The 11,459-nt window shown below is 42.8% G+C and overlaps 2 protein-coding genes across 5 annotated transcripts in view; one reads left to right on the top strand and one right to left on the bottom strand.

The window, feature by feature from the left end:
* Positions 1-378: 378 nt before the first annotated feature.
* On the bottom strand, positions 379-4,451 carry LOC140527020 (cyclin-Q-like). Of its 2 annotated transcripts, none has more exons than XM_072643630.1 (2): positions 4,316-4,451; positions 379-3,155 (listed from the first exon to the last, which is right to left on the bottom strand). In XM_072643630.1, exon 2 carries the CDS (start codon positions 2,297-2,299, stop codon positions 1,550-1,552), a length of 750 nt encoding a protein of 249 aa, XP_072499731.1. In that variant the 5' UTR covers positions 2,300-3,155; positions 4,316-4,451; the 3' UTR covers positions 379-1,549. The 2 variants fall into 2 exon arrangements, with proteins under 2 accessions (XP_072499731.1, XP_072499732.1); XM_072643631.1 differs by having other exon boundaries at positions 379-3,785; positions 4,316-4,438.
* Positions 4,444-11,459, top strand: part of EPM2A (EPM2A glucan phosphatase, laforin) — a 165,601-nt gene continuing 158,585 nt past the window's right edge. For 2 of the 3 annotated variants that reach the window (XM_072643634.1, XM_072643633.1), the window contains exon 1: positions 4,444-4,771. In XM_072643634.1, the coding sequence (XP_072499735.1) occupies positions 4,444-4,771 (328 nt within the window). Of the gene's footprint in view, positions 4,772-5,010; positions 5,117-11,459 lie in introns of those variants that run through there. The other variant, XM_072643632.1, reaches the window with a different exon arrangement.

Raw genomic sequence — 11,459 nt, 5'->3', positions numbered from 1 at the left:
AGTGGCCCGTGTTTTTCTAGAATTACTCATTATTCTTAAGATTTGCCCCAATGTTCAGCCACCAAACAAGTTTTTCTTGTAGGATGTGTGTTTCAGGGTAAAATATGTTATTTTACCAGCAGCTCCCTGGAAAGGTTAACTTTTTTATATATAGCTTTAATTATTAGATTTCTTTTAATTCTGCTGCATGATACTTTGAATGTATGAAACCTAGTTTTTATTTACTCTACCCCATTTTGAGTCCCTTTTCCTGGGATGTTCATATATATTTAATAACATATCTTTTTTTGTGTATGTGCATGTTTAGTTTACATGAGAGATTTGGGTAAAATGTACATTAAGTCATATAAGAGAACAGAAATAAAATACAAGAACAGAAACGGGAAAAAAATTATTTTATTAGGAAACCAACAAACAGTTTTAATACATAAACAGCAAATTTGTTCTGGAAATGACATAAGTGAAAATCTTAAGACGAGCTGTTTCTTTTGGCCAACTGTTGGCAATATGGCCCTGGTTCCTTAACTATAAAAGTGTTTTACTACTCTCCCAACTCATCCATGAGGGCACTCCCTCTACTGGTGCTGACAGTAACCCATCTCCAGGGTCTCTTCCTCTGATTCTTTTCCCTGATCTCTCAGAGATTCTCCACATAGCTACCTAGTATGCTAGAGACCTTTCTCTGCTTTTTTACATTTTGTGGGTGCTGGTCCATCACTTATGTTGTCTTTCTGTTACGCCCTGATGAGTGCTACATGACTGGTCCATCATGTTCCCTTTGACACCACTTCTTGCACACAGTCATCCGTGGAAACAGGCATACTTTTCCTCCCACTACCTATCTCTTATTTACCCCAGGGTCTCCTGGAAAACTTTGATTCTTCAGAAATCAAGGCGTTCCAAGATTCTGAACATACAGGATTCTTGGAAGAACATTCACGTTGAAAAGATGACCATATTTTATAATATATTTCAAGGTCAGGAAAGTAACACAAGATGGAAAAAAAATTATGGCTAACATCATCCCCCTCCCACCCCAATGTGGTCCTCAGAACGTTAAAAACTTTTAAAATATATGCCAATTTTCACATCTTTATAAAAAAATTTTTGTTTATCTTTTAATATGTAAAATAAAATACTGTTCACTTATGTGGGAAGGTTAAGTTTATATATGGCTTGAAAAGATATTCCAAAGGGTACAATCAGGTATTCTATTTTGGCTTTTGTTTTAATAAAGAGATGCCTAAAACCAGTCTGCACCAAATTCAAAAGATTAATCTTCAAAATATTCCTACGGTGCAAAAAGCAATTGAACACAATACATTCCTTTTTCAACATGGACCTGTTTGTATCAAAACACTGAGCTCCAAACCTGCTGGGGAAGCCACCACAGATACCACAGAGCAATCAGAAAGTTCTTCCTCTTTTGCTAATACAAAAGGGGTCCTTTGTGACTTATCAACTTTTTGAAGTTGGGACCTGTTTTATTGGGTCAAATCCAGCCCTCAGATACAGCAAGTTTGCTTCTTCTTGGATGGCCCTAGAGCAATTAAGGGATTTCTGTGTCCATTGTGTAAATCTGAATCAGATCAGACACAATATTATCGATGACTGGTTTGGTAAGGTCTTCACTAAAAACCTGCCACCAGGGCTTCTCTGCTTCAGAATCAGCAGGCACCTCCACTCCATAGCACTGCAAGGCAAGATAGAGCACTGCTACAGCTATGTGCTGGGCTGGATACTGAAGGCACAATGCTCCGTGATAGCTGTCCCTCAGCAGCGCCCAGGCTGCAAGAGAAACAGGAGTCCTCTCCCAGCTATGACGGTTCATCCAGTTCTTCAAAGAAATAAGGTAGTGGAGCAGATATTTGTGGGGATGCTCGAAGGAGACCCGGAAATGCAAAACTCTCAACATGAGTAATTCACACTGAACAATGCTGTCCCTCAGCTCCCAGAACCAGGAGTCTAACTCCAAAGGTTCACTCTTGGGATTTAAATACCTGTGAGAAACATTGATGATGTCTCTTGTCCTGAGGTGTTGCTCCTCCACTTTACCTGCCAAGTAAATGGCTGACATGGCTATGAGGTAAGGGTCATATGCATCTAATTTGGTCTCGCAGAAAAATTTGTGGTAAATGGTACAGGCTGTGGCAATTGGAATGGATTGCATCCCTAGCTTGACGCCAGCCTCCATGATGAACCTAGTCACTTTGAAGTGGACTTTGGCCTCGGAGGCTGGGTGCCCCTCTTTCCTCATTTCGTCAGTCTCTTCAATGCCCTCGCTCTGTCTTGACTCCATGGCTAACACCTTCACCCCCAATGTATACCTGGTCCCTTGGGTTCCTCAATGCCAAACAAAAATCCAATTCAAGTCACAAGGAAGGACAAAAATGAGATAAAACAAAAGAGGAAGAAACACATACTACTACTGTGAGGTCTTTGCAGGAATGATCTATACACATATTATGGAAACCTTAAAACTATGAACTTGTCAGCATTGACAAAAGATTTCCTATAGCACACCATGTATCTTTATAATCATCCAATTGCCTGAAAAGTACAGAGAAAACAAGATTCCGCTGTAGTGAGTGTTTTTTTGGACAATAAAGAAGGCTTTGACGTCACAGAGTAGAACACCACCACTTAAGGGCTCTCTTCCAACGAAGAATCTCTCAAAAGTATGTTAATACCAGATTTCTTGAAGAATGCAATCAGAATATGGCTGACAAACACTTCAGTTACTAATATCCAACAAAGGATAAAAGGTAAGAGGGATGCTGACCAAAGGTACCCGTTGGTGTCATGGAAGGTGGTCTATACAGAGTAAAAGTGGGCAGTGAGGTCCTCTGATGTTCCTGTTTGTGGATTCAAGCCCCAGAATGTGGAGTTTCCATACAGGGGGAAAAAAGATGAAAAATGCCTATTGTTCAGAATATGATATGCAGTAGTTGGATGGCCAGACAACTGAATCAGTACATCAGTTCATATACTTGAAACAGATTCTGCTGATGGACACAAGTTGGGGTGACAATCACATGGACAGACGAAGGTAGACTGGAACTTTATTTGTGAAACTCTGCAGGGCATTCATTTTGCATTTTCAGCATCAATAGTATCCGTTGAATAGGTCAGGTTGAAACTGCTTCAAGTTGTTTCTTAAGTGGGAAAAAAAAAAAAAGAGTATCCGTCTTAACCAAAAACAAACAGGATCAAATTGTAAAGAGATGGGTTATACATTCTCCCAATGCCATTTTCATGCTTTTTAAAATAACTCACTCTAAAAGAAAAAAATTTAAAGGGTATCTCGATTAAAAACAAAAAGCCTACACATGTACAAAAGTCTGAATTGGTGTTTTCTGCCCTTTGAACTGTTAGGCTGGTTAAGAAGCAGTCTTTTACATTTTATTCACCCTGCTGCCTGGATGAACCTTTCCCAAAAGAACTCCCTCATACTGGAGTACTCTCTCCTTCTCTCCACCTCCTGGCTTCCTTCAAGCCTCAGCCAAAGAGCCATCTTCTACTAGAAGCTTTTCCCTATAGCTAGCCCCTTCCCTCCACTGACCACCTTCGGTCTGTCCTGCACAGAGCCAGTCTGCACAGAGCTGTTTCCACGGTATCTCCACCATTAGCCTGTAAGCTCCTAAGAGCGGGGCTTTTGCACTGAGCACACATGCTGGGACGTAGTAGGCACTTCATGAATGTGTACTGACTGCGTGACTTTAACACAGCATTCGTAATGATCAACAACCTGCTGGAGGGCAAACGATCCCAAGGAGCACGCTGCCCTAAGTAAAAAAATTAAAATTAAATTAAGAAGGGAAAATGTACGCCCTTTTTTTAAAACTGTGTCCCACTGTTACTACCCAGTTAGAAAGCTAACACCTAGATAACAGCATTTGTAGATACTACAGCCTATATTCAGTACGACCCAGTGAGAAGGGGATCCACAGCCAGATGATGGCCTGTATAGCCCATGGCCACACGAGCATTTACACCTCTTTTAGCCTATACGTCACTAGGTTGTCTCCCCAGTCTAAAGGGTGGAGGACTCCCCACCCACCGCCAGGGGGAGCTGCGCTTCTCGTCCGAGTGGATGGAGGAGAAAGGGCTCCTGCGGGGGAGGGGCAGAGGATGCCCCCGTCTCTATTCCACGTGGACTGGGGGGTCGGGGGTCAGCTCCGTCCCTACGGCTCCCGCTCCCGCTCCCTCCTCTTCCCTCTCCTTCCCTCTCCCTCTCCCCCTTCCCCTCCCCAGCCGCGCCCCGCCCCGCCCCCAGCAGCGCCGGGAGGTAACAGGAGCCCTGGCTGACATTTACCCCGCGTGTGCGAAGCCCCGCACGGCGCTGGGGCCGGGCTGGCCCCCGGGGGCGTCCGCGGCCTAGGCGAAGAGGAGGAGGAGGAGGAGGAGGAGGAGAAGGGCCGGAGTCTCGGGGAGGCCGCGGCGATGCTGTTCCGTTTCGGGGTGGTGGTGCCTCCCGGCGTGGCCCAGGGCCGTCCGCAGTTGCTGCTGGTGGGCTCTAGGGCGGAGCTGGGGCACTGGGAGCCTCAGAAGGCCGTGCCCATGAAGCGGGCGGGCGGCGAGGCCGGGCCCGGCGGGGCGCGCGGGCTGCAGGAGCCGGGCCTGTGGCTCGCGGAGGTGGAGCTGGTCGGCGAGCCGCCGCCGGAAGCCCGGGAGCAGCAGCGGCAGCCCGAGGGGGCGGGGCCCGGCGTCACTGAGACTTTCTGGTACAAGTTCCTAAAGCGGGAGCCGGGAGGAGAGCTCTCCTGGGAAGGTACGGCCCCGCGGCCTTGGCCTCCACCAGGCCTTCCCTTCCTCCCCCTACCCAGGCTGGCGCGCCTCCCGGCCCCTCCCCCCGGCCCCGCCTCTGGGAGTCCTCCCCCACCCCGGCTGCCCTCGTCTGACCCCCGGCGCTCCCAGCCCCTCCCCCACCCCTCCCGCTGTCCCCAAACTGCTTACTGCGCACGTGACCTGGGGCGAGGCCGTGCGCAGGCCGGGCCTCGGTTTACGTGCGGAAAATGGACTGAAGGTCCCGGGTGGCTTCTCTGGTTCGCTGGAGTTCGTTGATCGCAGGCCCTTAATCGCAGCTCTCCCAGTTCAGAGAGTGACGATAACCATGGTACATAGCGCTTACCCCCTGGGGGGCAGGTGCTGTTGACATCTCTGTTTTACGGTTGCGAAAACCCAGGATCACGTGGTCACGTTTGAGCTCAGGACTTCTGAGGCCAGGCCCTGTGCTCTGTTCGTATCCCCATCCTTGTTTACAGACGAGGAAACTGAGTCAGGCAGGTTAAGCAACAGCGCTCCCAGGGTCGCAGATCCGGTCTGCGTCTGACCCCATGATAACGTCCTACGTGCCGGGCACCGCGCTCCCCAAGTGCCTTTGCATTATTGTCTTGCTTGACCCTCAACAACCGTAGGAGGCGGGCGTTATTATCACCGTAATACTGATGAGGAAAATGAGGCAAAAAGGGGTTTTGACTTGTCCCTGTTGGTACGATTGGTAAGAGTCTGAGGTGGGATGTGAACGCAGGCACCGCGCTGGCCGGCAGCTCCAGTGCCAGGTTCCTAGATGCCTTCCTGTAGGAAACAGCCCAGCTTCAGTTCTGTGTCCTCCAGCCTGCAGGTACCTTGCCCAGGTCATCCTCTGCAGCAGCACATCAGGTACAGTGCCACCCGGGGTCAGGAGCTCACCTTCCCCACTTCAAACCTGTGGCCCTGGGCAAGTCACTTCACCCATCTGCCTCAGTTTGCTCATCTCTGAAATGAGCTGGAGAAGGAATGGCCAAAAGCCCCAAATGGGGTCTTGAAGAGTGAGACAAGACAACACTACGGACAACTGCCGTAGCAGAAACAGGACAAAGCACTTAGCCTCTTAGGGCCAGAGACAACTCTAAAATTAGGTTAACAATTGAATTTTTACTGCCTTGGACTGTGGCATTCTTTAGAATCCAAAATAATCCAAAACAAAAAAATAAGACCAGGACAAACTCTCTACCCGAGGCTTCCTGTGTTCAGTGAGACAGTTTAGAGTGGGTGTAATATTCTAACCCCCTGCTCCCCTCACATGCAAATTAGACTAATTTTTCCTTAAAATTAGACTTAATGTTTCCTTTAAAATATTGAGATATTTTCCTAGACTTGGTTGGCTTAGGGGACCGGCAGCCTCTTGAGGTCACGTGCTCATTACCCTGGTTCAAAGCAGCTGCAAGGAGTTCCAGCACTTCTCAGATGTTTACCTGGTGGATCATCATGGTAACTCAGGCCTGAGCTGGTCTTAGCTGAATCAACTCAAGTGGTTCTCAATGCTTATCCTGCTGTGGCTAAGTAAATCTCTTTTTATTAACTTTCGAGTAACCTACAGGTGTCTCATTTTATTCTAGTTTTGAACTTAAAATTGTTAAAAGGAAGTCATGTTGTGAGTAAGTGAACAAAGTGGGGGTCCCCCTCTGTTAGCTCCTTGCCTCTGGGATTCCTCCAGTTTACCCTGTATATATCTTGTAAGTATGAAGATGGTTTGTTGTCTAATTACTGAGCTCCTTGAGGGCAGGGATTGCTGGGTTTTTTCTTTGTTTTTTACTGTACTCTCAGTTCTTAGCACAGTGCAGCACATAATGAATGACTGAATGATTTAATTGATTTATGGAATGATTTAATATTGAATAATTGAGTGATTATTGAATGTTTAATAAAGGAGGGAAGAACTAATAAGGTCATATTGCTTCAGGATAGTGAGGAGGGGAATTACTTGCAAAGAATATCATATACATTGCCAGACCCAGTCGTTGTATTGTATGTTTTAATTTTTCTTTGCCACAAGGCAAGATTGAAGATAGAGGGATTGAAATGGCTGTGAGATGAAGACAATCAAACAATAAACATCTATTAAGTGCGAATTACGCGCTAGGCACTGTGCTGAAGGATAAGGGCCAAGACAAGGCATCAATAAAATGTATTAAGAAGAAAGAAAAGGAGTCCATAAGAGAACTGTAGTTACCTAGCTCAAATCTACTTTCCCTTGGACTCTATGTACTTGTGGGACAGTGGATATCAGACTTTTTGGGTAACCATACCTTCTCAGTAAACATCTCTTTGTAAAAGTTAATTGGTGTGTTCATTGGTTAATTGATATGTTACGTGGAGAGATGTTACATGGTTAATTCATACTGGAGCACACCCGATGGGGGCTTATAAGCCATAGCATTAGAAACCTTTAGAATCTGGAGGGCAGAAGTAGCCAGCAACCTGGGGCGTTGGGAGAGTTTCTGTAGCAAGTGGTGCTTGAAGTCTTGAAGGAAACTAGGAGCCAAGAGGCAAAGGTGAGGAGGGAAAACAGCCCACACATGGGAGACAGCTAGTTTCTAAGACACACAGGCTAGAGATGGAGCAGAATCGTGGGAGGAAAAGGAAGTAGCTCAGTATGACTGAATTGTAGAGATCACATAATCATAGAATTATAGACATCATAGAATCAGTATTGAAGAATATATAGGGAATATATATATATATATATAAATAAAGAGACTGGAAAGATAGAGGCCAGGTTGTGAGAACTTTTAAATGTCAAACAGAGGAACTTATATTTGATCTTGGAGGTAGTAGGGAGTTACTTTTATTTATTTCTATTTATAGAATAGGGTCATGGTCAGACCTATGATTTAGGAAAATCATTTTGGTGACTGTAGCAGGATATATTGGAGGAGGGAAAGACTTGAGACTGGGATACTAACTGTCAAGCTATTGCAGTAGTCCAGGGGAGAAGTGATGAGGCCTAATCTAAGGTAATTGTTTCGGTTCAGGTTTTTTGTTTTTTTTTTTCAGTTGTGTCTGACTCTGTGATCCCATTTTTGGGGGGTTTCACTGGCAAAGATACTGGAGTGTTTTGCCATTTCCTTCTCCAGCTCATTTCACAGATGAGGAAAGCGAGGCAAAAAGGGTTAAGTGACTTGCCCAAAGTCACACAACTAGTAAGGGTCTGAGGCCAGATTTGAATTTAGGAAGATGACTCTTCCTGATTCCAGGCCTGGCACTCTATCCACTGCTCCACTAGCTGCCGCAGTAATTGCTAGGTGAACAAAAAGACCAGTCTGTTATGGTGGCCTCACTGTTGGACTTAGTTCGAACATTTGGATTCAGATCTTGTCTTAGATATTTAATGGGCAAGACATAACACCTTTCTGGGCCTCATTTTCTTTATCTGTAAAATGAGGGAGGCTAGACTCAGTGACCTCCAAAGTCTCGTTCAGCTTTAAATTCTTATTCACCATTAGTAATTTTCCCTCTTCCAAATCAAACCTCAACCCTTTCCCAGTTATTTGTCTAAAATCCCCAGTACTTCCCAATTGGAATAACATTTCTCTAAAAACAGACTTCTAAATCAATGATATTTTAAAAGTTTATGCCAAAGATATGCATTGTACAAAAGAGACAAGAATCAGTGGAAATCATCAGTATTCTGGAACCCCCTGTTTATTTTTGCTTTTCTTTTGGTGGCAAACCCATGGGATTTGAGAAGTCTAAGGATTTGTGGTTTAATAAAATGTATAGTGCAACACAGGAATTTTAAAGAAGAGTTTCCTTTACATGAGCACATTTGTTTACCAGGCACAGAGGGTTTTTTATGTTTGGTGCTTGCCTTGCTTGGTGCGTTCTGTTTGAAAAACTATTCCCCCTAGCATGCAGTAATTGGAGCTTCACTCATGTCCCGGGCTCTTTGCTGTCTATTACTCTGTTATTTAGGGAACTTTGTGTGAACTCTGTTATTTAGAGAACCTTTCACTGGGGAAATGAAGTTATTTAAGGTGACTTAAGACCCTTCTCTTTAAGTTGGATCATGTGGATAAAATGCATGGGTACAGACCAAAAAAAAATCAAAACTTGCAGAGTGAATTTGAGTGGTGATTTAAATGACTAGTCAAGAAGACTCAGTTTAATTAACCCTTCTCTACAAAATACACACTTATTTGATATAACTCATATATATGTTCTTCATACCTTATTTTAAATTAATCTAGTCCAGCATTTCCCATACGAATTTAGCCACAAAACACTTTCAAGCTGGAAATATATTGATGGAACCCACAAATAGTGGTCCAGAGAATCTAGACAGATATATTAACGTGGCATAAAGTAGAACACCTCTTGTCTCCCCACCATGATCTCTCTTTATATATCATAATGCTGGTAATAGTTCTGTTAACGTTTGCAAAACAAACAAACAAACCAAAAAACCCTCCAAACAAATTCTACATTTCTAATTGATGCTTGAGAGAGTCATTTGCACTGAAATACTCCGTAGGACGTTTTCCTTTATCTTTCAATGTAATCTGTAAAGGAATCCATTGAAGTACTAGGAAATTGCTTGTGAATATGTTTGTATATTCTGTGCTTCAGTCCAGCTCTGGGTATGTGATACAATCCTTTAGAGATTAAAAAAAGATTGCTTTCACTGTCTTCTTCCATTCTAAAGGTCACATAGAGGTAGAAAAAAAAAACGATCAACAAAAACGCCAACTTCTTTCCTTTATATTTCCAGAAATGATTAACGGTCCAAGACAACTGGTTCTGTGAAAAAATGGGCAAATGCTTTAATGTCCTTCCCTCAGTGGCAAACCAAATTGCTTTGTGGAGGGGCTTCTCGCTGTGATTTCCTTATTTAATTCTTGTTTTTCTCTAACAAGTAAGTCATGTTGTGGTTCCAAGAACAATGGAAAGGAAGAAAGTGTTGTATGTGATAAAGAATGGTAAAATGCTAGTAGTAATTGTTCTGGGGTTACTCAAGTGTCATTAATGCCTCCAGAAAGGTAGAAATGAAAGGTGAAGCAATTAGCAAAAAGCTTTAGCTCAGGCCCAGAAAGTAGATGTGAAAAAAAATGATGATATTTAGATTACAAAGCCTAGTTCTACAAACTATTTTTTATTATTTCTGATGTATATAAGGTGCTTTTTCTGGTTTTCACTGTTTTAGACTTAGTGTCATTGCTTTTGGTCATATTTTTATTTTTTAATATAGCACTTTTAAAATCTTGTCAGTCAATAGAACTTCTTTATCATTCCTTGTGAATGGAAGACATCTCTGTACTGGGTAATGGGAGGGGTTATTAAGGAAGTAGGTGACAGAGTCTCTTGAGTCTTTTTACAGGATAGGAAATCGAACTGGGCCTGTGATTTCATTGTTATCAAGACCTCCTAAGTAAGGAAACCACTTCTAGCAATGAATGGCAGTACTTTCTTTTTTTACCTTAAAGCTGTAGATAGTTGCCTATATCACTGATTTGCCCAGAGTCACATAACCAGTATGTGTCAGAGGTATCATTTGAACCTATCTTCTTGGCTCTGAGGCCAACTCTCCAACTGTTATACCATGATGCCTACTATTGGAGAAAAGCATCTATATACCCATCATTCCATCTGTGAGTGTTTTTTCCCATGGACACAGATTACATTGCCTCCACAGGTAATGCCAAAAAAAAAAAAAAATTCTGGTGGACATTTCCTTCATGACAGCATTTTTGACTGCTGAACTGAGGTAAGCAGAGTTAAGTGACTTGCCCAAGGTCAACCAACTAGTAAGTGTCTGAGGCCAGATTTAAACTTATGAAGATGAATCTTCTTGACTCTTGGCCTCAGAGCTTTTCCAACTTGGTAAAACCTGCCAAAGTTTTGCCCTGCTACCATTGCATTTAAGAATGTTACTTTTATACCATAATGAGACATCATAATAGGACTTTAGTGAAGAATGTAAACACAAGTGGCAGAAATAAACATATATGTGAATATGTATATACACATACGTATGTATATATGTTTTCAGAGATAAATGCAAATACAAGGAAGATTACTGCAGAGATTGGAGTGACTATAGATAAATGGGCTTAGCTGGGAAGCCACCATGGAGTAGTAGTGTCTTGTGTAGAATTTTGGTAAAGAATGGGAATAGTTTGGAAAACAAAGTGAAGGAGGTATTTTAGGCAGCAGTGTGTCAATTTATGTTAGTTTCTCTCCCATGGAATTCCATGTTCCTCATGTCATATATAGTTGCTTTGCAATAGTGATGTTATTAGTTACAGCTGAAAGCTCATATTGAATTCCTGAATTTCCACTTTTTTCCCTTTTAAAGACAAGGTATGTGACTGAGATCAACTACTAAGAGGAGGCAACCAAAATAGAATAGAAAAGTGCTTTTCTTTTTTGTTTGATACCCTTCTTCTCCATTAAATGGCAGCTTATTTATTTACATTTAAAAAAAATTAGCCACAGTGGCCAGATTTGTTATACAAGTAAAACTCTAGTATATTTTAAAATCAAAATTTGAAGGATAAAAGAAACATAAGGTAACAATGTTTTTATAAGTGCTATTGTTAAGGGTGAGATAGTGCTATATATGATTTCATTTAGACTAAGAAGAAAAAAAATCTATTCTGAAGGAGTTATTAATTTGGCTTTTCTTTATTTTATAGACA

This window comes from Notamacropus eugenii, chromosome 2 (assembly GCF_028372415.1).
Source record: "Notamacropus eugenii isolate mMacEug1 chromosome 2, mMacEug1.pri_v2, whole genome shotgun sequence".
Classification (NCBI taxonomy): domain Eukaryota; kingdom Metazoa; phylum Chordata; class Mammalia; order Diprotodontia; family Macropodidae; genus Notamacropus; species Notamacropus eugenii.
The sequence above is the reverse complement of the archived record's forward strand: the minus strand, read 5'-3'. Positions and strand labels throughout refer to the sequence as shown.